The 27,309-nt window shown below is 41.8% G+C and overlaps 1 protein-coding gene across 6 annotated transcripts in view; it reads right to left on the reverse strand.

The window, feature by feature from the left end:
• Positions 1-252: 252 nt before the first annotated feature.
• Positions 253-27,309, reverse strand: part of LOC125769833 (glutamate receptor 1-like) — a 56,063-nt gene continuing 29,006 nt past the window's right edge. For 5 of the 6 annotated variants that reach the window (XM_049438724.1, XM_049438720.1, XM_049438721.1 and 2 more), the window contains exons 5-13: positions 18,588-18,841; positions 11,119-11,505; positions 10,054-10,396; positions 8,178-8,440; positions 7,823-7,916; positions 7,055-7,365; positions 6,686-6,930; positions 3,059-3,398; positions 253-2,986 (exon numbers count right to left, since the gene is read on the reverse strand). In XM_049438724.1, coding sequence (XP_049294681.1) covers positions 2,921-2,986; positions 3,059-3,398; positions 6,686-6,930; positions 7,055-7,365; positions 7,823-7,916; positions 8,178-8,440; positions 10,054-10,396; positions 11,119-11,505; positions 18,588-18,841 — 2,303 coding nt within the window. In that variant the 3' untranslated portion in view covers positions 253-2,920. Of the gene's footprint in view, positions 2,999-3,058; positions 3,399-6,685; positions 6,931-7,054; positions 7,366-7,822; positions 7,917-8,177; positions 8,441-10,053; positions 10,397-11,118; positions 11,506-18,587; positions 18,842-27,309 lie in introns of all 6 variants that reach the window. The other variant, XM_049438725.1, reaches the window with a different exon arrangement.

Genomic DNA, 27,309 nt, shown 5'->3' on the forward strand with positions numbered 1-27,309 from the left:
TTGATGGTTGTTTGCTCTTTTACGACAAAAGCTGCTCCTTTTTTTGCAGATCTTAAGTTATGTTTTGTTCGTTTTGGGCTATGGGTGAAGGGTGTGAAGTGGTCTAAGCCTTGATGCAGAAATATAAAATCTGAACGACAAGAAACACTGCGCTGAATAATTCATTTCATTCGCTTAGCAGTGAAATTGGTGGGGTAAAACGCATTATGTACAAATGGGAAAATGGAAAGAATATACGCCCAGAAGCAAGAGTTTTTTTATTTTCTTATGGAATTCGATTTTATTTTCAAACGATCTCAACAAATGTTCGTAATTTTTCTTTGCATGATTTGTTTTATCTTCCCTTTTTTGTTGCTTGTCCACAGTACAACAGTGTCACCGCGCTGATGCACGTTTGGCATTTAATGGATTTGCGATTGGTATGTTTTTTTTGGTAAGTCTGTTGATTCTTCTGTTAACTAACACAACAGTCACATAAATGTTTGGAACGCATTTCGAAAGAGGGGGGGCGGAAAACTGTATCCGAATCGTGCACATAGCTAAATGTTTCCGTTGCCGTCGTTTAAATCGAGTTTTTGTTTTTTTTTGGTTAATCTCGAAAACGAAAATCAACCAATAATTTTCCTGTATAGATCGAATCGCTGCTTACCGACTAGCATAGTTATTGAACAGCTTTGATTTTCTTGTTTGGTTTGTTTTGTTTTTTGTTTCGTTAATTCACTTTTGCTGTATTCGCTTCGTGAAGGAGTAATGTTTATGGTGTACGTGTGTGGTTGTATGCTGTATGTCTCAATCCGGTCACTGCGGTTTGCTAACGTTGTACACACACTGATGTAGGTGATGTCATTTCGCCTACTCGTTACTCACAAACATAGAACGTGTTTCGCCTAGCCTAGTCCCCTCGTCGTGTATGTATGTTTGGACTGCTGTTTGGCTGAGTGTGTTTTGTTCGTGTTTTGTTTTAGGATAAGTTACTAGTTACATGGCTTGACGAGATTTATTTATTTCGTTAGTTTATTCTTCTCTTTTAATAGCTTACGTTTAGTCAATATTTTTAGCCGTTCTCTTATTCTATACAGATTTTTTGATCACTCGCTGTTGTTGTTTCTTTTTATTTTGGCTTACTGGAAAATGGGAACCGTAGGAGGGATGTATGATGTATGGGGTTATGTGTTATGTTTTTTGACCCACTGTCTGTCCTGTCAGTGTTTATGCATTACTGAATGGTGAAATTTTAAATTCCAATCGTGTTTTTCCTGTTTCTGGCCACTTTGCTGATTAAGTTTTGAAGTTTTTAATGTTTTTATCTCACTCACCTTCATTTAACAGCTGTGGCTGATGGGTGAACCACCACCGATCACACTCGTTTACTGGCCCGGTTCGGATGAGATAAGCTACCTTTTGTTTGTGATTTGCTAATAAAATAAAAAAAAAAACAACAACATAAAAACCAATAGAGTTGGTTCGTAATGCTTTAGTACTTTCTTCTAGTACTTTCGATTGAGATGTTTTTGTTTTGTTTTGTTTGTTCTTCTGGTTTGTGTCGCAGTGTTTGCTCTTTCTACTGATTCACTGGTTTGGAGTCGCATTAGTCTTCTGTTTATTTAGAATAAAGTAGTACAGAGAGTTATTAAGAGAACTGTTAGTTGCTTACACCGGTGTGTAATGCTATGAGCCACCGGGAAATAGTTCATTTCTTGGCCATCAATTTTTGTCCTGTTTTAGGTGTTGGTTGTTTTGATTTTTGTTTTCGGTTTTCTACTCCACCTTGGCTCTTATTAGTAGATGTTTTGATTTTTGTATGTTTTTGTTTGATTTGAAAGTTTGTGTTTTTTGTTTTTGGTTACTCCACTTTACCAAGATAGTTTAGAACGAACCTAGATTGTTTCATAAGTTTCTGCTTAGTTTGTTGCTGTTGTTTTGGTTGACTTAAGTGGGTTGTGTGCAATGATTCGGTACAATATATTTGCACTGGTTTTCAGTCGCCTTCAGTGTGTTTTTCTTTCTGCTTCACTTCAGTTCTAGGTACCCTATTCATGCGCTTTTTATTCGCCATCGCTTATAGCAATACTTAATACTTACCTACACTCTTTCATACATTCCACTTTCGATACCCATTATCGATATAATGATTTAACTACAAGGGCAAACGAGCGCCCGCCTCGCGTTTCCAATTCCTTTTTCTTTTATAACTTGCTATTGGAAACGCTGTACGCTCACTTATGCACACACTTAAACAGAAATTCCTTCGGAACAGTATTGTTTTTCTTCCGGAGTGGTTATGTTTGAACCGTGCCGCGTACCGACATGCTTACCGCTAGTAATTTGATTATCTCGTAACGAAAAAACTTAACGTCGTTTCCAGGGGACGAAAACAAAAAACGGAGCGAAACACTAACAAAATGGGTAAGATATTGATAATTCCTAATCTATGTACACATCACGCCATCACTGAGACGGACTGAGAAGATCTCATGTATTTTTGTTTTGTTTTTTGTTTTTTTTTTGCATAATTATTTTGACAGCTCGGTCTATAAACCGCATAAGCTCCTCCATTGATATTTGAGCTTTTTTGCTGGGCCTCTCTCCCCCATCTTCCAGAGCATGGCCCATGAAAATTGTATGTTTGCTTCCCGACGGATCGCTTTGACTGTGGTGTTTCCAGTGGTGGAACCCTCTAACGAACTACCCCAGTCAAAGCGTCGGTAGGAAAGAGGAATAAGGAATGGTTTTTGGGGAACAATTTACTCGGGACACTTGCTTATAGACAGGAATTGTCATGCACTACCGGAGGCACTCCGCCGGGGACGTTTTCGCGCTTCAGCAACGTGGACGCATCGTGACGGCTGTTGGCCACGATCTGTCGGATGGTGGGCGCGTACGGTGGACGTCATAGGCGCAGTTCCGGCGGCTCCTTACATCAAACCTGCGTGTGCGAGTTGGCATGGATCGGATCCGGATCGGTGTGTGTCGCCGGGGTGTAGTACTAGAACGGATACTGCAATTAGTACGGTTCGTTTGCTGTCCGCCAGTGTGTGTGGATGTAGCCACCACTTACCCCGATGCGACCGTTGTCATACTCCCGTGCCGCCGGTGGCATCGTGAGCCGGTTTTTGGAGTTGGAGTTGGAGGTCATCGTGTCGGAGAGTGGGATGCGGTTGCTGGACCGGTTCGAGCTTTTCATGCAAAACTCTACCAGTGCCACGGCGAGCGCTACTAGCAACCCGCCGATGAGGATGTAGAAGATGCCAGCCACATTGCTAAGGGAGAGTTCGTTACGGGATGCGTCCTGCTTGTCGTAGTGTTTGCATTCCGTTCTATCGAACCACCATTTGTTCATCAGCTTGTCTAGTTCACCGTTCTCTTTCAACGATAGTACTGCAAGATTGATTGGATCTCTGCAAAGGAGTAAAAGAAATGTTCTTTTTTAATTTCATAGTTATTGTAATAAAAAAATCTTTACATATTTTAAAGCTTTTGTACGATTTAAAAGAAAAGTCGTTGATCGTTGAAAAAATGTTAATGATTTTCCTGGAATGTATATCAAGTATACTAGCTCATGATATCAAAAATTGGACATAATTTAGAAAGCAAAAGCGTTAATTTGGCATAAATGGCCAGGCAATTATAATTGCATCTTCTAGAAGCTAAATGCAAGATGAGCAAACGAATGTTTGCCTATTAGCTGTACATTCAGCATGAAATGAAAGTGTCGTTTGCGAATGCTTATTTCTCAAACAAATTAATTCCGTCTTGTGGCGTTTTGTGCTGGCAAAATACGCTGCAAGTATGCACGTTATGCCATTCGAATCGTGCTCATCACGAATCTTATAAAAAAAAGAAACACACAGAGCCACACATACACATACACGTGGCAGTGAGTATTTTAATATGCCACTCGGAGGGCATCGGACACTTTTCGTCATGTTTGTTTATGCCGAGCTGTCTGTGGTGTATCGTGCTATGCTCTCCGTGAGTGTCTTCCGTACATGATGACAGAACTCCTACGGGCATCAGTGTGGGTCACGTTTCTGTAGTGGCTCTTGTGTTGTTGCTTCTTCACCTCTTCGCACTTTACAAAGCCGACGTGTCTGTTTTCGTGCGATGTATTGGCTTTCCGTACACTCCACACACAACTCGTTCAGACGAGGCCCGAGGGAGCGAACTGGAAAAAGCGTTTTTTTGTTTTGTTTGTTTGGTGTGCCCCGAGAGGGGTCCTGCATTTGCGTTGGTTCTTTGCAATTGGATCACGACTACCATTTCTGCCGGTACACCTAACTGCCATTCAGCTCTTCCGGCTCTGCTTCGACAGAGATGGCACGATGGTACCGTGAGAGGCTTAAGAATACTTCAGACAGGTACACAATCGAAGGAGCAAAATTTCAAGCGACAAGTCAGTTGAATCTTGGAGTGAAGATGGTCCAAGTGCATACACACCAGGCAGGCAGGATTTGCTAAGGTTCAACAACAATCAAAGAGGAGTGAAATAGATTCTTCCATCTACTGTCCCCGGCCCAAAACTCAGCGACCAGCAAATGTTGAGCGTGATTGCTAATTGTTTCGAAACACATTTCGTGCCGTTTTGCAAGCAAACCAACCCCGCTTACGGCTTCATACCGGCCCCTGGTCGTATCGCTCTTTCCCCGGTATGGTGCTGGAAAATGAATGACTTCTCTTGCACTTGCCGCTACTTCATTATGCAGTAGTGAAAATAATGTCACACGGTCTCAATCTTCGTCTGCCGTGACTGGGTCGCCGAGGTGACCTAGTAGCGGCAGAGATATAGCCTTGCCCGGACCGCCAGCTCGCCACGGGGTCTGTCTCGAGAGTATGCCGGCCCGTTTTTGTTTTTCGTTCGTTGTTTCAAACCCTCGTCTTTTTCTATTCACCGTTTTGCTTTGTCCCTGCTGTACTATTTGTACTGCTGGTTGGGGGGAAAGCATGGCTGACGAAGCAAAACGAACAAAAAGAGGACAAACGCTGCTCGAGAAGTAATGATGCGGAGGGAGCTGGTTTTCGTGCGGCACTAATGGGACACGGTCGGTTGATTTGTTTGAGTTCGGTGCATGCTGCACTAAAGCTGCACACACACACACACTCCCTCCGTTCAGCCCTTGGTTTGATAAGTTTTTGTTTTGGGTTTCCCTTACGGGCGACCTTTTCTTTCTCGTGCACCGTGGTACCGCGCTGGTTTGAATTTTTATTATTTCGCATTTCCATTTTCCGGATTTGTAGTGAGTTTTTGTGCAGTTGCATATTCATTTAGTACGGGGCAGTGGCAGCAGTTTTTTTGTTTCATGCACCCGGGCAATCCACTAGGGCAATTTTGCAGGGAAAAAAAACTCTTTTTGTTGTTTTGTCTAAATCGAAACAAAAACGGATTTTCTCAAAATGGAATGAAGAGCATACGCGAAACAACAACAAAAAAAAGCAAGCAAACCAAGAATTATGCTGATGTCCGTGCACTTTGCACCGTGCGAATGGTTGATGGAGGTTGACGGTGGTTGCTTACAATTTGTCGACCTTCGGTTCGAGCTTTCCCCAGGACGGGAATACAAAGCACGAGCCGGCATATAGGTGCATCCGATATGAATGCATGCGACAAGTAAATATTTTGGCATGACGAAAAGGTTTTGCTTTCTATGCGACTAGTGCGCACCGTACGGATTGGGTTCGCGTGTTTAGCAACGCAGAAGTATTTTGTTTATAAGGTTCTGTTGCGACAATTCGTCAATTCGTGACATTTCTTACGGAACAAATTATACAAAGGGGAAGATTGAGGGTTTTTTTTCGTTCGTGAAAATGGGCAATTTGTTGGAAGAAAATATTTACTGCAAATAAAAATTTTTGCCTTTTGTTTTTTGGGAAAGAGCTTAATGGTGCCTGATAGTGCAAATGGCTGAAAAGCATGAGACAAGTGGAAAGAAAATGCAGATTAAATATGTCATGTTTTCATTTTTTACCAACAACACCATTTGTTTTGTGTATACATTGCGAGATACACTAATGGATGTAATTTGGGAGTGAATTAAAAAGTATTTTGTCCTTTTCATCGGGATAAGTAGTGTAGTTTGATATTTCTTTGAACTTTTCTAGAGCTAAAATAAGCGTAAGGTATAAAAAAAGCTTTGTAGAGGTATACATATATTATTTTAGGTTTTAATAAAAATTAATTTTAATAGATAACGAACAAACATGTTTCTGATTGTTTCTCCATTTTATAGCTCTGAAGCTAAAACTTAAAAGGGATCAAATTTCTTATTATTTTGCAAAGATAGCAGTATATAAACTTTTAAAAAAACTCTCAATGCTTTTATACGAATGAACTTAACGAAGCTTTTGTGAGAACGTGATTTTGAAAAACTTTTCTCTCTAGAAAGAATAGTTAAAGCTTTTGCAAACAATGCGAGCTTTTCGTTCGGAACGAGAGCTTTCTTCGTTGTAAGGACACAGCTTCAAAACATTCTAACAAGAGGGCGCATGTGTTGTACGACCGTTTGGTGAATGTCGTAAGGATATTCTTGACCTTTCCAACTTCTTCATAGCATTTCCCGTGTTGTTTCCCGTGCCCTACCATACACCAGCACCGGGTGCACGTGTTTACGCAAAGTTACTGCCATTTTTGTGCCACCGCAATGCTGCGGTGCGCACGAAAGCTCTTATCAAAACGTTTCGTTCTGCTTACCTTAGCGGTGAGCCCAAGGGCGTGGCAATGCCGAATCCTTTCGCATCTAGATTCCGTCCAACCTTCATCGTGTCGCACGGTTCCCGCTCGTTCGTGTAGTCGTTCTTCGGTGACTCGATGAGCAGCGCGTACTTGCCCTTCGAAGTACGCACCCGCCGGATACCCTCGTCGTACGTCTTGACGAATAGCTGCTTGCGGGAGTTCATGTACTCCCACATGCGGCTGTACAGGGAGATTTGCGATTTCTATTCCATGCAGGTAGGGTTGAACAAGTGGTGAGGAGGAGCGGATCGTGCGGGGAGGGGAGGAAGAGTATTGAAATTAATGAGCTCCTGTGCGGGAAGCCAGGACAACCGCGCAGATACATACCCGGAAGAAGTCCCAGGTCGAGCCATGAATCAACGTGCCGTACTGGACCTCGGTTTGCGAGGCCAGATCCTCCGGGGAGTTGATTGGCGTGACCATGCGCTCGACTGTTAGGAAGGCGGCTAGGTTGGCCGTGTAGGACGAGATTAGGATGAGCGTGAAGAACCACCAGACCGAACCAACGATCCGGCCCGAGATCGAGCGTGGTGAGATGTCGCAGCCCTGCTGCATGAAGGCGCCCAGAGCAAACCAGAATGAGTTCAGAATGCTAAACTCATTTACCGTCGCCTGTGGCACTGCGTCCGGTTGTTCGCCTGACATTTCCGGTCGTGGTAAGGGCAGCAGCATCGGTAGTAACGCACGGTAGCCGAATTAGCCATAAAGTGTGTCACAAAGCAGCACGAACAGCGTACCGTCGCCAGCAGGCCGTGCCAATGATGGTCCGGGACGAGCAAAACACCCATCGTTTCGGTACACAAAAGGTGTTACGGCCCCGGGACGGTTTTCGGGAGGAAGAGACGATAGGGAAAACATATGAGATAAGTTACGTCTTTTGTGCGCTCATGCGAGAGATGCAGTGTTTTCCACCGGAAGTGTTCACAACTCATCCGAATGCGAGCGGATTGGTACGTGCCGTGCCGACCCATCGGATGCCGACGACTTTGGACGTAGAAGCCGCGTAAGGGCGGAAATACACTGCATCCCCTAGGGCTAGCACACTTCCGAAAAGGTGAAATGGTGTCCGTTCCTTTGGACAGAGAAATTAATTACCGTTATAATTAACTAGTCGCCATTCGAAGGGCGAAAAGCGTGACACTATGTACAGGACGATGCTGACACCGACGTAGCTGAACAGAACGCAAACCTAGGGTAGGACGGAAGAGCGAGCGAAGGATTCGCAAACACAGCATTAGTATTAGATAACGCATTCGGTGAGGGAGATGCATTATTGACCACCTCAGGAGGTAACTTCAAACACGACGGATTGTATGACAGTTTGTCGTGAGGCTGATGCAGGACAACCAGAACACCACCGAAAGCTCGTGTTCCTGTTGCCACGGGTCATGGTTTTCGGTAGCACTCATTAGTCCGTCCTTAACTCCTGCACGCATACGCCACTACTTACCCAGATCTCTTTGGAGAGTGGATTGAGGAAGCTAAATACGCTCGGCTTCTGCTTGACCGGCCGTTTGATCATGATGGAAATGCCGAGTGACATGAACGGTTTACTAAAATCGATGACGCGCTCGCGCTCGGACGTGATGGTCATAGGGGCGATAGCGAAATCGGCCTCCTTTCGCACCAGCTCACCGACCATTCCATCCCAGCCACCCTTGACGTCTGGATTTTCCGAACCATACTGACCATCCTTTACTATCCGCAGCTCATCTGGTTGTTGGGAGAAAAATGATTGAGGATGGAAAAGATTCAATTTTAAGTTTTTGTCTTTTGCGCTGCTTCTTTCTTTCATGGTGGACATTTAATTTGAATGAAAGTTGGTAAGCGCAAAAGCAGTTTCCGGCGTAGGAAACTGACAAAACAAAATCTCTAATGAAAAGGGACCAAAAGGCAACCGAAAGGGAGACTGGTGAAAGTATGTCTACCCTACTAGACATCAAATAAGGACCGTGTCCGCATCTTAGGGGCTAATTTGAAAGTTTTCAAATATAAACTTTCGTCGGAAGATACCGTAAGTGGAATTTTCTTGTCCCTGTTTTTGCTTTCGGAAGGTTTGGCCTTGATGAGGAAAAAGGAAAAAGGGTTCCAAAAGGTGGTTTGTACAATTGTGGTCAACTGTGGAACATGGGAAGAGCAATAAACGAATGTAGGACTAGGGTTTCCGTTAGGAGGGAAATTCTGTTTAGTGTGGAAACCGATGGAAACAATTTAGAGCTTTCAATTTGGTAATGATACTTTTATCATCTATTGCTGCAATTTATTCAGTGCTTCGAGTGATATATTGGACAGGGAACTCGGGTAACATTCATAAACAGAATGAAAACATGATGAATGGAATGAGAACCTTTAAGGATATTCAAGAAATTTGAGCGTTTACTCAAAAATGGAAACAGCGATCAACACGAATCTATTCTACAAGTATAAAATACAAAAACACAAAACGTATGTCGCAATCACCATATTATGCTTACACCATGGAGTTGAATCATAAATGATTAGTTGTACTTTCATATGTTATCAGACCATCAGCATGAATAATATACATTCATCCACGACTACTATCGAGGGAAAATGCGGTAATAATAGGAAAGCACTATCAACAGCGCGAAAGAGCATTATCTGGTTCCATGATGACACTTTACCGCTCAATGCCTTGGAATAATGCGGCCTATCGTAAAAGGACCTATTGACATTGGAACCAACATTACGTATTCATCTCCTTTTGCCAATAGGGAGCGATTAAAGATCTTCATTAAAGGGTATTTCGTTTGCAAAACGGAAAGGAGCTTGAGAATTAACTATAATGTATCTGAGTGATAGTAAGCTCCTACGTATTATGAAATAAAATATCATTAGATATAAAAACAATTCTTAAAATTAAGTTTTGTCGATAGATTGAAGAAATGATTGAAAAAAGAATTGCTATGAATTGGATGAAGTGATCACGCATGAGAAAGTATCATGTTTAAGTACTTTATGTTGAAGAATAGAGTAATTAATTTGTGAGTCAAAAGTTATAAAGCTAATTACACATGAACAAACTTCTAAACCTTCTAATAGGACCTTCTTGTGGATTAAATGTACTTTAGAGAACAACAACTTTCCCTTGTAAAGTGAACTTTGGCTAGAATATACGTTGGGTTCCAAAATAGACTCGCAAACATGGTCAAGTCAATAGAAAAACATAATCCCAAAGCTTACATTCACTGTACACCGCAGCCTAAGGCTGTAACAGTCGAAAATTGTGTCAGTTTGGTACCTTTTCACTAGAAAGCGCAAGGAATACAGGTAAGGATGTAAAAGTGAAAGGAACTCATACGTACAGTTGATGCCGAGTTTTTTCGCCAACAGCTCGGCCAGATCCTTGCAGTAGCCCTCGAAGCGCTCGTTCGTCTCCAGCGTCTCGCCCGGTTCTGGCTGTCGCAGCATGATGTACGGCTCCTCGATGATGGTCGTCACGATATAGGTCTTGTTCCGCTCGTAATGCATGTCCGTCTTGAGCCGGGTGTACTTTGCGACGACCGGCGCCAGTCCGCCTTCGTCCGACCACTCGGCCACCTTTACCATTGCGCTGTTCACTGTCATCTCGACCACGTGCAGTGTGTAGTTCTGGCGTTTGCCGTCCTCGTTGAATCTGATATCACCGGTAAGGCCCGATATTTCCACCTGTTCTTGGTGAAAACGTTGTCGTAAAAACCCGACCCGTGGGTTTGAAGGTAGCCAGCCGTAAAGCAGTCATGTTGTGTCGTGAATCGTGGTAGTAGCGGATTTTTTCCCCGTTGGTGGCCCAATGCCAACCGTGCAATTGTGGCGATTGTAGTAGCGGTGAAGATGCCAATAGACGGGAAGGTGTAAAAGTTGTGCCATTTGCAAGAACGATAAACAGACAGAGAGAACCAGTGAGTTTGATGGTACGGATAGAAATAACGAACTGATATTAGCCGACACGAGGGTTGCATTTCTCGAGAAAGAAACCCAAATATTGCTACGCAACAAACGCAGCGCAAGTGATGGTATAAATAAAGACCGGTTGCCATAATAATGTATCATGGGCTCATAAATCTTGGCTCGATTTGGCTAAGGAACACACCCAGGTAGAAATTGAGTCAAGCTATTCTGAGAAAAGAGTCTCAAAACAACTTTATGTAGTTCGCATGGTGAGAGAACGTTGAAAATCGTAATAGCTGATTGTAATGCTGAATTTCCGAAAAGTTGTAAAATAATAGTATTGTGAGTTGTTTATTTACCTCCTAAAAAATATTTGAACATTTTTTTAATGAAAAATTTAAATAAAACCAATGAATTGATGCTCAATTTTCCCAATATGTAGTCAAAAAAATAGGTGCCGGATCGGTCGGATGAAAGGAAAAAAAAACTACATTTCTTACCTTGCGCAGGTAGCGTGAAATTTTATCACCGTGTTCCCACGGGGTGACCCACCCTTTGGAAGTATTACAGTCCAATGTTCGCGTTCCGTTGGTGGGAAGGTTGAACGGCTGGCCTCGATTGCGCATCGTGTACGCCCGAAACTGGTCCGGCTTTTTGCGCATAATTTTGGAGAACGCTTCGACCAGCACAAACACGGCATCGTACATGAGGGCAGCCTGGGCCGAGATCAGTTCTTTACCGGCGCCCTGCGATGTGGTCGGATCTAATCGCTTCCATCCATCAAGAAACTCCTTGACGTACTTTTTGCTCGTATCGACGATTCGGAAGCCGGTGATATTGATTGCCCCGTACTCGATAACTTCACTCTCCCAACGATCATCCATCACCTGTAGAGGAGAAAGGAAGAGAGAAAAGCATATAGTAAGTAGAACAGAAAGATACGCCGAGGGATGAGTACATAGATAATGTTTTGAAAGCACGCAATGGATAGGATGAGGCATGTTGGAATGGGAAAGCAATGCACCAAGAGGTTGAATGCTTAAGGAATGATTTTATGTTCATTGCGAACATTTGAGTTTAACAATAACTAAAACTGTGATTCAAACACAAACTTTTCAACGATTGTGGGGATCTGTTCAATATTTATGGCAGACGTGTATTGAAAGTTGATTGAGCTGACATCATCGATATGCAATAGAAATTTTATGACTCAATACTTATCTCAAACTCATATATACATCTACTTAAAATTTTTGCTTCTTGTATGTTTATGGTGCAATTGCTTGAACTTTGTTTAGGAAGCATTGAATATTGCTCAATTCTCCAGACTCAGAGAAATATGTTTCTGAAATTAAACATCGGACATATATTTGTCCATTAGATAACCTTTCCAGCCTATGTTTCAGAAAATATTGAAATCAAAATTGCAGTGGTACAAGCTGTAACAAGAGCATTGTTGAGCACTGTGCCTTTACATGAAGCCTTCAGCATAATAACGATGCATGGGTTTAGATAAAGCAAAGCTTGGATGTGACTTGCAAAACCCGGCAGCTGATACTCCGACTAGCCGTCACGCGTCACTGGTAAATGTAACAACATCAAGGGTAAGATAGTGGAACGGATCGACAGCAGTCTATTTATGTTAAATCATATAAATTGACTGGTGGCAAGTTTGTACTGAGTTTCACTTCTCGATTCTATTGAATTGATGTAAGCCCACCGGGGAAGCTTGGAAGCGCATGTTTTGCGAATACGCACTCGATTCGCATTTTGATTTCGGTTCCGGTTTTACTTGCAATAATACGAACCATATGGTAGGATGAGCAGAGGAGCGTGCGTATGTTCTGACGAGTTATGTTCCCTTTGTTGATGGCCACTGGGTGAAATACGAAACACCGATCGAATAAATTGAGTTCATGTAAGGGCGGGAAATGGAAGGAACGAGAGATGAAGTTCACAGGGGAAAGCAGGAGAATGAGCGATGGAAGGGCTTTTTTGGAAATCGTTCGAAGTGAGGTCCGATCGATCGAGATGAGCATTCATAGCGCTCACCAAAATATCGTTGCTGGTGATGGAAAGAGAACGTTAAGGTTAGAAACCCTGACCAAGGTTGTGATAAAAAGCGAGGAACCGTAAAAGTTAGATAAGATGGTAAGTGATAGATGGAATAAGCATACAAGATAAACGGTACATGATCAACGAGATGGGTCGGCCGAAGGTCGTTAGTAATAGTCGTTTTGGTAATGCTAACGAAACCAGGGCGTATCATGATGCACGCAAAGCGTTGAATATATCGTTGTGTTTTTATCAGTAAATGTTGGATTACCTATGTTTTTTTTCTTTAATCTGTGGTCAGATTTGTTTGTGGTATTTTACTAAAATCATAAAATATTGTTCGACTATTGTAAAATCATGAACAACCAGGCGCCTCCTCCATTGAAGAATTCTCGTGGAAGAATCGTGTGTTGAACTTTAAATGGGTTTTTGAACCAAATTGCCAAATTCAATTGATATGGATGCGATCGATGTGTTGGGCAGTAAATATTGTATTACGGAAGTTTTGTTGGTATTTTAAAGTCAAAACATACAATATTGTTCGCCTGCTGTAAAAACGTGAACAACCAGGCGCCTCCATTGAAGAATCTGCGAGAAGGAACATATTGTTAATTTTTAAATAACTTGAAATCGGCCTAGTGATTCTACCAAATCCAATTCATATGGATGCAAGCGATGTGTTAGGCTGTAAATGTTAGACTTTTAATGTTTTTGTTGCTATTTTACAATCAAATCATGAAGTATTGATCGACTATTGCAAAATCATGAACAACCAGGCGCCTCCATTGAAGAATCTGCATGAAAGAATCGAGTGTTGAACTTTAAATGGGTAACAATTTCCAATTTTTCCTACCCAATCGAATTCACATGGATGAATCCGAAATTTCTCTTTAAGGTAGGGACACCTGATTCGATCCAATATTAGTATAGTCATCAAATTTAATTGCAAAGATTTCAAAATACATTTCGTTCCTTCATTATAGTTTCAATATGTCATTAGGCTTTAGGCAATGTAAGCTCAATACTGATATCCCTTGTTTGCGGTTTAGAGTCACATCTAAGGGATCATATGTGTGAGATTTTTTTTTCCTTTTGAATGCTACGAGAGTGTCTGAAAACTTCCCACACGCACATTCTCGTATTTGTATGTAATTGTGGTTTCAAGAAGAACCTAAACAGAAAGATTTTGCCATCGCCAGGCCAACTCGTCCAACGGATGGCTTAAACATCCCGCACTTTAGTGTTATTTCAAGTGACAAAGAGAATTTCATTCGCTTCAGTGATCGTCCAAGCTGGAGCAACGTCCAGTCGTGTGAGTCTGTAGTGTGTAAGAGCGTTCAGTATAACAAACGTATGAACAAACAAGGTACCAACCAGCTTGTTTTATATCGTTACATCGTACGAATACATTGGTCGTGGTTTACCAGTGATGGTGAACAGGAAACAATTAGCAACATTCCGATAATGATGGAAAAGGCGTTTCGTTACGATGGTAGACTTCCCGCTTGCCTGCTTGAGTTTGACTGATGATTTAGGTGTTGTTTTCCAGTCAGAGTGGCTGAAGCAAACGTGCAAAATACATATAACAAACTAATGGTCAACAGGCTACATTATAAGCTGCTTTTTGGTTTCAAAGAGAAAGTAGCCGTTAAATGTACTACTTTCCCATCAAACGCTCTAGATCTAAAACTCAATTCACGGATTGGAATTTGAGCTGAAAGTTGGGAAGAAATTCTACCATTTGCTTGCAGCATTCATGGTGATTGAGTGAAACATGGCTACCACCATGTCACACCTGATAGAAGAAAGCCAGAATCTACTGTCCAGCATGTTTGGGAATGTTGTTATGGTTAACCACTTTTGGCTTTGTTGCTGGCGTCGTAACGCGACATTGCGGTAACCAATTCGGAAAGCCTTTCGAGTGCAAGGTAAACGAACAAAATTCATCGGCGCTGATAATGACGACGAACTTGATGATGATGATGCTGGGCCGTCCTTAGGGATGTTGACGTGATTCCAGATCATCAGGCTAACAACTGATGACCGTTACTGCTATCAATGAACTGATTGAAACACACATTTTGCATCCTGTGTGAGTTGGTATGAGAAACATGTCAGAATGAGGCTGCTAGGCAGCTGGAGAAAGCATCAATACAATCAGATATTTGCTGTGCTGAGCTTAGTTCAATGTGCAGTTTGTTGCATTCTGCTTGAATTTGGAGCAAACATCCGTTTGGTCAAGAGCCATAATAATTTCTGCCTTCGAAATGGAATTCAAATAGAAATTTTTAACTGAATAAAATTCAATTTGTTTCATGTGCTACTGGGTGGTCTGAGGAATGATCCCGTGCGCATAAGATACAGCTGTTTGAAGCACTCAGACATGGGTTACATCATTGTAGTCTTACAGTTGAACAATGAAAATGATTTAAGGACGATGACGTGGTTGAGAGAGAAGAGCGTTCGAGCGTATATGTGGTATTTATTATTTGGGAATGAGAACTAGTAGACACCCTGCCTTACTTTCTAAGGCAAAGTTTCTAGAAATAAATGGGAGTATAATTTATTTGGTATTTGACTTATGGTTTGCATCCACATTTGTTAGTTTTGCGATTTAGTGGAATGAAAAACGATTCAATAGGAAGAAGTTTTTCGACTACGGTAAGACTATGGTAAGAGTTCAGCTAAGCAGAACTTGAATTTGAAGCCAAGTCGCGTTGATTTAAGCTCCTAACTGTAGTAGCATAGAGAATACATTAAAGGATTTTAAAGCACACGATAGACCGATTTTGAAATTAAATTTCCTGCCCTTAGGTTTTTGTCTGTTTGCAACATTGTTTTCTGTCCGTAGTTCATGAAATTGCCTACGCATAAGGCCAGACTACTATTAATGAGTGTCGAATTTCATTCTGTGGCTTATTACCTACTTTTCAGTTAACTGAAGGAAAGGAAAGAGAAATATCGTGCTAACCGAAGCGCGGTTAATGAACGAATGAACCGATCCAATTTCGATGTTTCATACTTTCAGCCAAAAATAGATTCCATTGTGCTTGAGTATATCATGTTTCCGTTCTCAACAAGGTAACACAACGGGAATCTCTCAATGTGTTCATACATTATATCCTTTGCCACAAATCTCTTGCAACAGGGCGAGACAACTTTTGCGGTTTTGCAAATACAGAGAAATGTGGACATTCGCTGGACAAGTATAAAAATACGCTGAGAGGTGCAACAATTACTCTTATTCCAGGAACCAACATTTTTCAAACGTTATACTCTGGTGTTTCTAACAAATGAACGCCATTCAGAGAAGTCGAAATGAAATGGAATCTACTTTCATGACCACCAATGGAGAAGTTGTGCTGGAAATGATGTTGAAGCTTTTAGATAAACCATAACTCAAACGGATTAACCTACAAGAAGGCCAGACGAATGCATCATGCAAAGAAACAATACAATAATTTTCATTAAAATCATTCATGCACAGTGTATGGTGGCTTACATGGAAACGATTCTTTATCCGAAATATGATGCGCTCTAATTGAAATATTAAATGAGAAGGGAACTTCAGCTAAATTTTCTTGAACCATGCAGGCAGCACTCTCGTACATGTACCTTGTACAGAACCGGTACACACACACACACTAATGCTCTCACTTTGCAGAAGAGCAAATAGGATCCTTCCAAGTCCAATATATTACGTTAACTTTAATGAGCAGAAGTAGGGCAATGCGGTTTCGTTCCCTCACTGCTATCGGATGTTGTTATTCCAGCCGCTTTCGCCCACCACTTCCAGATGATTGAACTATTTAACGAACGGTATAATGTGAACCGTCTTACCCTAGGTCCATCCGGAGTCGCATCTAAGCCCAACACCAGGATGTACACACAGTATTTGTGGTTGTGTAATATCAAGTCTCCTAATTGAAGACCACCTTCAAATAAACCACCGCAGGCAATATGACCCTCGGATCCCTTTCTCGACCATGGTCGTGCCGAGTTGGCTAACGTTTAGCTAACACACCTTCTGTGTCGATGTATGCAAAACGCATTTAAAGTTTATGCTTATTTAATATCCCGGTAAACAGCTTCCAAGAGATTTCTTCTCTTAGGTCGACATGTTCTGATTTTGGATATAGTGAAATGGACAAAATGAATCAACGCTAAAGTAGATGTAATGGCGTTGCGGTTGTTTTTGTGTTAATTCGAAGCATGAACATACTTTACATTATGTGAACAATAGTGGTTTGGTTCTATCTTTCATCAATCTTATCCTTCTTAGGCTCAAGAGAAACTCTGGTTTAATATATCAAACTAGTCTAATGTCGTGGTAATAATACTGTTTTTAAGCGACCATTTTGTTGCCATAATCCTATTGATATCTTGTCAACGCCCTTCGACTGTCTAGGCGTGGCTTTATTTTAGTCTTCCAGTTGTGTAAGTAAATGTGATTCGATTTCGATAGACATTTGCTTCCAACTCGTTCAGAAATACAACGTCAATCTTTAAATCCTTATGATGCTCCTCAAAGTTTCTTGAGTGGCAGTGTTGAGGTTGACTCTCTCATTACCACACTCCCTTGCTCGACAATTTCGGTAGTTCTTGGTGCTTTGATTGAGCTAATCACCTTCTGCCATCGTCGCGACAGTCATCGTTAGTGAGGAGATGCCAGTTCTACCTTTCAGTGGATGTAACTGAGGCCTCAGTACACCTCAATGTTTCACTTGTATTCCTTGAAACAGTGGGCAATTACTTCTGACTGTCGGTAAGCACGCCAAGGTTTAGTAGGGCTGAAATGACAATAACTATTTCGTGTCCTCAGAACGCACAATCACAATGCTCTCTTGGCAAGGCTTATGTACTTTCCATCGAAATAGGAGGCAATTTCATGCAATGTTAAACAGAACGTTGGAGCAGACAACCCCTTCTGCGTTGTCTGGTAGAATCTCAACACAAAACCTCGTGCAATCCTGTAGCTTGATAGTGCTACTAAAGGGAATAGCTTACTCGCTTTCCTTCTGATGGGTTTACAACATCTGGGAGCTGGCAATGAAACTAGCAAGAAACGCATTAAAGGAGAAACTGCTGAAAAGCTCTCATCAATGACGTCATCGGGCGTGAAAAGGGCATTAAATTTGATTTTGATGGCTTTCAGGGGATGCATTCGTACGAGCATGCGACGTATCAAGGTGCTATCAAGAGAGACGAGAGGATGTATTCGTAGAGTATTTGTGTTTGTGTGAGGTGCCCTTGAGTAGTACGAGCTGTGGATTAAGTCGTACGGCTGAGGAAGGTTGCATAAGTGGAAAAGCATAAAATCAGAAATACTAGTTTTACTGCCCACTGTGTGCCCCCTGCCACGCTCACTGCTAGAAAAAGGTTCATTGCAAGGCTCCGAGCATTGATTGCCGGCTTGTAGAATTGTGGAAAATGTTGGATACGAGAAGTAAGAGTTGTTGAGGATTTCTGTAAATGTAGAGTCACACCAGAGCAACAGAGCAATCACCGATGCCACCTCGAATGTTGCATTTCTACATTTAGAACCCGTGGGAAGTCGCTTCGCTGTTGGCCTACTTCCAACGAACAACAACCCTTTGGAGATGAGATTAATTTTACGCTTCAACCGTACACAGAGAATAATGGAAATGCTGGAAAAGGAAAACTAATCACAGCTTTCTATTATTATTGTTCTACCTAATCACTAACTGCTGCGAATTGGAAACTGGAGACAATTCGCTGGAAAAGAGGACCGTTCAACCTACGCAATCGAAAGCAAACTCAAAGTTCGATTTGTATGTAAATGTTTCTTACTGGTTGGATATGCCATTTGGTTTGACGAGGGTAGAAGAAATAAAGTGGAAGGAATCGAGAAGGGGAAAAGAACAACTTCAATGGTGACGAACGAAACACTTACCAACCCACTCAAGAGATAGTGGTAGGTTCGCTTGCCGAGCGTGATGTCCCGGACGTGACTGACCACGATGTCCTTGGCCAGCTCGGTACTACAGTCGAGGACGATGTGCTTCCGAGACCACCGGTTCAGCTCCTCGATGGTGCGCAGGAACTCTATCGCATCGCTTACGTTCGCTATCCGCTTGACCGTCTCGACGTGAAAGGTCTCGTTGCCTGGCCGCAGTCCCTGGTAGATCTGTTGTAGCCGCAATAGGCCTAAAGTGAGGGTGTGAAGAATAGAAGGAAAGAGAGAGAGATAAAAGATAGAATACATGTACAATCGTTCAATGACACTACTTTTGTATACAATCATCAGAAAAGTATCAGCAGATTCGGGCAGACGACTCACTCCTCAACAGTTCACAGGCACCCGCAAATGGTCTCAAGGTGGATAGTTCTATTGGCGACGTAAGGTGATGTTAATTGACAAGTGTAAAGGTAAAAGTGTCCTCTCCGTGTGCGGCTACACGAGGCCCATTAGGATACGTATCCTTCCAATCATGGCGCTTTTAGTTTCTGTCCCGAATGTGGGACAAATGGGGTTTACTCCGACAACTCGGGCTTATGGCTCAAGGGTGACAAATGAAAATTGGCATACGTACAGAGAATAAATTGTATTGAATTAAGGCCTTAGGCACTGTTTTCTTTCGACTTCTGTTTCCTTTGCCAAGTCTCCAAAAGAACGACAGAAGGATAAACCGGTTAAATCAAATAGGTAGATAGAACCCCGGAGAATCTGATAGACCGAGATCGAGGAAAAAATGGTTTGTGTTGAGTCTGGTTGCATCTTGGCTGCTTCCTCTTTCTTGATATCGACCCACAATAAGCTCCCTTTTCGAGTGTTCATCGGCGAAATGGAGCTTCTGACGGGTGACTCCGGGGAACAAAAGGAATCCCAGAAGGGCTTAGTAAACTTGTGCTTGAATTGTGTAAGGCGCATTCTTGTACCAAGGGCGAATAAAATTCCAGTTCTGTCTTTCCTTTCAAAACTGCTGCATCCTTTCTCGGTGATGGTTCTGTTTCGCTCGTGCCATTATCAACAGCACTATTAAGTTGAACAGTTGGGCAAGGACGAGAATATCTAGTTGGAAAAACTATCCGGAATATTGCACTTGAATTCGAAGTACGAGTCTGAGTTTTTGACATCGAGTGTGTGAATGTGGGTAAGGTATGCTGGAATAGAAAAAGGTCCCAAATAAACGAAGGAAAATAAAGTCATTTACGCTGCTGGTAACTAAAAACCAAATAAAAGAATTACAAAAAAATCGAGCATTAGTTCTTCCTATGTGTTGTGTCTCTAAGAACCCATTTTTTCGAGGTATGCTTGTGTAAGTGGCACCAGAATTACCCAAAGCTGATACGCGTGCAAAGAAGCATAGGACGTCGTGTGGTGTTAAAGAAAAAAAAAGGTGAACAGAATGGGATGATAAAGAATTTTCTCTGCTTGAGAGCTTTAAGAGCGGAAGAGTTTTCTCATCGTGTAAAAGATATGAAAAGACGCTGTCTACCGCAACGGTCGTTTGCTTCCGGAACTGAACGCGTTCCAAGGGAAGTAACAGCAACATTCATACGTAATATTAGTGCATGACAAAATGAAATAAATTAAATTAAATTGAATTAAAAGTTGCTCAGCTCAATGGCACAAAAGGGTGCGCGTGACCATTTCAAGGGAGTCTTTCAGCTTAACATCAGCAGAGTGAAAGATAGAAAATGAGAAAACGGAAGAAGGAGAATAGAACACAAAATGGGAAAAGGAAAAAAAACCTCAAGAATCGCCTGTTCAAAACAACGTTCCTTTAATGGCATCCACGTGGTAGAATAAAAAATAAATTTGTGGTTCCGTTTGCGGTGTTTGGGTTGTGGGAAACGTGGGTTTTAATGTGTCACCAGGAGTGGTGGCTTAGTCCCAGATTAAAGAGTATTTTGTTGTGGTAGAGATAATTTGCCTTTAAAGGACATTTTTCGTTTTTCATAGTGAACTTTGAGAATATTTCGTTTAAGTTGTGTCAAATATGTTGGATATCGAATTGAGATGTGATATTTGTTGGATACTATTGCTCCAGAAACAAATTGAGTGTGAAAATGAGTTCCCTGTGTTAAGCAGGTGCAAAAATTTACCTGATGTAGGTTTTTCGCGATTAATTAGGCGTTGGTTCGTGACAAAAAAAGGAACACTGCACGTTTAAAATATCAATCACAGGCATACTTTTCGCATTCTTTTAGCGATGGCAACGAGCCCCCACGGCCAATTTGAACCCTTTTTTCCGATGTAATTAAGATGAAATTGATTGAATCGCGAACCATCAAAAGGACGTTTTAGACGTGCAAACTTCCCGGAAGGATGGGAAAAACATTAGACGAGAATATTTTGCACAAGATAGTGGATTTTGTGTTTGTTCGGTCTGCTTCGAACAGTAATTTAAAGTGGTTCCAACGGTGGAGTTTTGCTTAAACTTTTTGGATCTTTCGGTCGACCATCCCTCCGGCTTGTTCTTCTTCTTGTCGTTGCAGTCTACCGCTTTGCTCTTGTAGGCAATGAAGCCTGAAGGTCGTAATGATTGATGAGTTTTAGTAGCAAGTCCATTTTGACGAGATTTAATTTTAAAAATTCTTCTCTAACTAGAATCCCGCACCGAGATAACGATCATGGAGAATATTTTTTTACAGCCTCCGTCTTCTGGTTTGGTTGGTAAAGGTTACCAACAGAGTGAAATATGCAATTAATAATAATGCTTTGTCTATCTCGCAAATGTCAATTGAATACATGCTCGTTGGTATATTTTCAACCCAGGCGACTTGTGTGTTTAATTAAACGCGTTTTAGGAAAAGTCTGTTGAGTGTGATCTAAATTTAACTTTTGTCGATATACAAAATCGATCACAATTCCTTTAATAAAGTTCTTATAAGAAATAATTTTTAGGGTTTATTTGGAATCGCAAATCTCCCTTTACAGCTTTGGTCTCTTGATAGAACGCCGATTCGATGGGGAAAGCGAGAACATTGTCCTGGAATTCTGAAAACTCTCTCTTCCCAACGCTGATAGTAGTGGTTTGTGCGTTTCCCTAATCCGGCTTTTTCAGCTTTGGTACTTCGTTTAACACCTCGACACTAGCTATTGGAGTGAGCAGCAGTGTTTTCACACTTGACATAGTTGTATGAGGTGTCAATGATACAGCGTAGATAGTACTATGTAAGCTCGATGAAAGTGCTTGCAAGCAAAAAAGAAAAAACAAGACACGATCAAACGATGGGATGAAGTTTTTGCTCGCAAATTTCCTTCCACGACGCAGTAACGAGGGCTTAGTATTTGTAGAACAGTATGTTGAGAATAGAGCACGAGGCAAACCGGATGGAGGATTTGGAAGAAAGAAAATTTGTGGGATTATGGTCGGGAAAATAACGGATGAATGCGGAAAAGAGCTTATTTATTCGGTTGGACGATATTCTCATACTAATTACATCAGGCGAGAAAACACCGCATGAGCAGAACAATCCCCCCGGGGGGGAGACGATAACAGTCAGATCACTAAGCAAAGAGGCGTCAAGGTGTGAGTGTGTCAGTCCGTTCCCTGGACTTGTCTGTATGTATGTCGCATGATCATCGGTACCATTGTGTTTCGGTCTGCAAATGGTGTTTCCGGTGTGAAAAGTTGTTCCTTTTCCAGTGTTCCAGTGTGAGCTGTGGAAGAGTGTTCACACCGTATCCTCAGCAGACATAGTATTTTCTGTTGCACATGGACATGGAAGCTTTTGTACACCCTTGCATAATGCACCCATACATCCCGGAGAGGGTTTGGACCATTGCTTTATCTCGATGCGCTGTCGTGCATAAAACTAGGAAATGATGTACGAACCGAAGCTAGGTGCATGTATGTCGATGCGTAGATAGGATCCAAAGTCTCCGTAGTGGTGGTTCTTGGTAGATGGCGGCCAGTAAGGCGGATGCATCCGACTACCACAGACCGGAGATTATGTTCTGCGCCTGTGGTTGTGGCCCGGTGACTGCTGGTCAAACCACAGTTTCTGGATGACGTTCCATACGTTCTGTTACTGTTGTTCTATTTTCTCCAGTACGGGTTGGTGGGTGTTAGTTTTTTGTTGAGCTTCCAGCTGATTAAATGTCTAGCTACGACCGTGTTCTACTTCTAAAGATAGCTAGTACCTGTGAATGTAAAGGTCGGGACAGAACCAACATCCTCCTCATACAATTGCAAAACCCGGGGCTCCGGAAAATGTCCGGCAGCATATTGTCTAGGTTTAGATAGCATTAGCTATTTATGTTAAACCCTAAGACTATTACGTTACGAAGACGGGTTTATGCTGGAGGGATGAAGGAGGACAATATTCTCTCATAAATCAAAAAAGCTGTATCATTATCGTCTAAATCCTTGAAATACAGGTTAGATTGTTCAGTGCTCAGGAGCAACCGTGTACGCTTCCTGCTAATGAAATCTAGAATAAAGATTAAACACGTTTCGTGACGGTTCCTGGGAGAAGGTTTAAGCACATAAGCTCTATCCCTTGAACAAATTTGCATACTGATCCTTTTGTGAGAATATGCTCTGGAGCTTGTTATTGTTTCATTTGAACCGCCATTATAATTCGGTGCGAGAAATGCAAATCCGGACAATAACTGGGACGAAGAAGAGTGCAAAAAAATGTGTTGGAAATTACTCTCACAAAATTTTCACACGGTGGTCCATGGAGTTAGTAATTGAATGACCTACGATCAATTAGTAATAATTAGGGTAATAATTGGTAAATATTTTTGTTTATCATTGCCTTGATAAAAGCACTTCAATTCTTAAATTAGTCCACCTCCTTTACCTTAGTAAATTCACGAAATTTACTTTCATATTTGTGGTTGCAGATTTTAAGGGAATGCACAAGTTCTGAGGTCCAAATACCGAATGTCACGTTACGAAGCCATTTGGTCGATATATGTAAAACGTATCATCTTCTTCGGTGCATCCTTTTTAGTGAGTTTTCCAATAACACTTCGGAACAAGCTGGTAGTAAGGTCGGATAGCGGAAACCATTTTCGTTTTTCATATCGCTTTTCTATGGATTCACTTTTAACGATTTGTTGATAGAAAACTTTCCGCATCTCGTGTGTTTGTCTGTTGAATATTTTTTCCCTACGCGAAAACCACACATCTTACAGTTTATGAACCTAGTAGCCTGTTTTCACTCTGTTGACCAGCCGCGTATAATGGTAGGTGGGGTGGAAAAAAGGGTCAACTTTCCCTGCATCGGAAAAGTGACAAAAAACCAAATGTCAACATAAAATCAACACTGTGTCCCAGCCGCTTAGTGGCCCACGGCGTTCCGCCTTTCTCGGGTTCCGTTTGCAATGACGAGCGGGAACCGTTCGTCGTATACATTTCTCACGGTCCTTTAACTGTCACTGTGATGCCATGGTTGGCATGTGCAAACAAACTTATGCTAGGGGGAAATCGAATCCGCTCCGTGGTCTAAACAACGCCCTGAGGTTGTACCGCGTACCACTACACCGAAACACAACTTTTCTGACATCGAAATTGGAACCCGAACAAGCTTGCAAAACCGAACCGACGCATTTGGTCCAACCACCGACATGCCGGCGGTATGGTCAGGTACGGTGGTACATTCTGCGGTATCTCGCAAGAAGTGAACGTTTTCTCGTGCAGACACACTCGTAAGAATCCACTCAAGCGTCACTCATGCGCGCGGTTGTTCACTGGGACATGTCCTTTTCCCGAAGGCATCAGATATTCAAGTTTTGCGGCAAAGCACTCGGAACGTGAATTCAGTTTGCTGTTTTGTGCAAATAGAGACCAAATTTAAACAAGTTCTTATTTCAACGCGAAGGATATTCTAACTTGGAGACCTTCGGTACCGTTCGAAGGCAGAAGAAATGGTTTTCCCTGCACTATTTGCCATTACTAGTGTTCCCACTTGGAAAGCGCATTGTGCTCTGAACAAATACTGCAAACTGTCCGGTAATGGAGAAATCCAAATGGTGGTAAATCCGACTACGACAGCATCCAGAAGGATATCACGAATCGCAGAAACAAACGTAAGTCTCCGCTGAGCTATCTTTTGTGTTGTAAAGTTAAACAAATGGCTTGCAAAACCGGTCATGTCCACTCGCCCGTTTGGTTGGGCGAAGTTTTCTTCTGGTGTACGATTCTGGATGATGAACGATGAGAGTCTAGCGCGCCAATAGGATGTTGTTTGATCTAAGCGAAGACTTGGTGAAGCGTCCGCTAGTAGCAGCGTTTAATTAAGTTATCAGTTGTGCCGTTCACAGACGCTAGCGTTAATGCACTGCCTTGGTGGGAAAATATAGCACGGCTAAATTAGATCCTTTTAAGGCAAGAGAATATTCTTGCCGTTTTGTGAAATGTTCGTGTTCAATTGGGTCACAGACCGCTCACGCTGAGGGGCTGTGTGTGTGTTTTTTTTTTGTTAAACGGAAACCCAAAAGGAACATCTCGCCTTGGCCGATTGTATCGATAGTTGTTGGGCAGAGATGGGCCCCGTAACCATGCCGTCGGATGCTTGAGCGCTGCAGAAGAATAGACGCAAAAAAGACGGTCAATGAGCGGAAATTGAAGCTGAAAGGTTTCGCTGCAAGTAATGAAATTCCTTTCCGTAGAATTTTGCTTGCTGTTAAGCTGCTCTCCTCCATTTAACCATCTCTTGCGCTGCGGGCAATAGCAAAAAAAGGAAGTATAAGAAAAACCAGCACACAAAAAGAAAACATATCGATCGATAGTGGTGTGTAGTGCTTTCAGCAGTGTTTTGCTGTAGCTTCGGGTGAAATAAAATATATAGCAAAAAACACAAACGTTTGCTTTTCATCGTGTGGTGAATGTTTGACCTTAGGTAGATGTTGTTTCTATTTTTTTAAAATATATTTTGCTTTAAATCGAGCTCAGTTCAGTGTTCAGGCCAAAGACGGGTATTATCGAAAACTGTCCCGCGTCTGCCTTCGTGGAAATAAATATTGCGTCGAAATACAATATACTTTATGTTTGATCGGTTCATCGAATTGAGTCGATGGATAGAGATTTTAAGTAATGTTCTCAGTAATCCACGTTAAACGAAAAGATATACTTTGAGTAATTTCGTGGAAATAGCTTGTAGGTATTACATTTTGTTGGTACATCATGAAGCTTAAATGTACGGTAAATACGTTAAAATTGGTTTTAAGTTCATGGAAACAACAAATAAATTTGATATTTAGATATATTAGTTTTTGATATTATAAATTTAGTGTGAATTTTCTAAATAAAACTATTGTTTGTCGCCCTCCAAATGTCAAGGTTTCAATTTAAAGAGCAATGAAAATTGAGAAAACCTTTCTTAAGGGTAAACATTTAAATTGATCGTAATTTGTTTGCTGATTTTATTCGCCAAACAAACGCCCAATCAGGTTGTTCCGTCTGATGGGCCAGTTTTCTTTTCGGGTACATTACCGTCATCGTGGCATATGGTTCGCTTAGCATAGGCAAATTGCATTCCCCAAAAAACCCGTAACTGCCATCAATTGGCTGCAAACGGCAATGCATCATCCGCAAATAGAAGTAGCATCTCCTTTGGCCACAAATCAGCTCGTTCGATTGTTTTGCTGCAGTCGAGTGAGATTTCAGACGACTGAATGTGACTATCCATAAAACACATGATAAAATGTTATACAAGCAGAAGAATACGAACCCCCAAAAAGTGGGGGGTTGTGATGTAGAAGCTTTGTCACATGTTAACTCGCTCGATGGGAAGGTTGATTTGGTTGGTTTAACTGGATTGAGTTATCGACGCTTCCTTTGGGATATCGTATCCGTTTTTGTGCTGGCGATAGAAGCTTTCATCCGTGTGGTATTATATGCTTGTGAGCTCGTTTTGCTTTCGTAGATGGAGGCTTCCGTATTTGAGGATTTTTCAAACGCTTCTAGTTTGTTACTGACATTTATTGGTCTATTTTTAGTGTGCCTAGGAATTGGATACAATAATTGTTTTTATCGCAAAAACTGACATGAATAATTTGTTCCGTCTCAATATTTTTTTTTTGCTTGAATTGATACTATTTACAACGAAATGTAATTGCCTATTTCCATTTTTCTTATTGAAGATGTTAAAATTTTATGGCATTTTTAATTAAAACTTCTTTAAAAACTTTACATTCAACCAACTTCCCAATGTCTTTCCATTGGAAGTCGTAGAATTGTACCCATTTGTGGGCCATAATTTGTACAACGATTTTGTAACATCATGCCTCAGGTTCATGCCGAGCCAAGGTATTCGGTTAGGGGCAGCGCTCTTCAGATTTCGGCACACTACCGTGGAATTTATTCATGCTGGAATGTGGTCCAAATTTTGGTGTAATCCTTCGCTTTGTGGCAAACCCGAGATCAAAAGCTGCCTTCACGTGCCAGCAGTAAACGGTATGAGGTACCAGTGACCAAGCACGAAGACATCGTTCACATTCATCGACACGTAATCTGGTCCTTTTCTCTGTGTTTTTTTTTGTTGTTGGTTGGTTTGTTATACGACAGGAATGCTCACCATCTTCCGAGACTGTTGCATGTCGTCGGACAGGACTGGACCGGAACGACACAAACACTTGCACACGTTCGTGTTCTACAAGAGGAACAGTGATTTATCTAGGACGCCTGCGGTTGGTCCAACCTGCAAACGAAGGG

The sequence above is a fragment of the Anopheles funestus genome, chromosome 3RL (assembly GCF_943734845.2).
Source record: "Anopheles funestus chromosome 3RL, idAnoFuneDA-416_04, whole genome shotgun sequence".
Lineage (NCBI taxonomy): Eukaryota > Metazoa > Arthropoda > Insecta > Diptera > Culicidae > Anopheles > Anopheles funestus.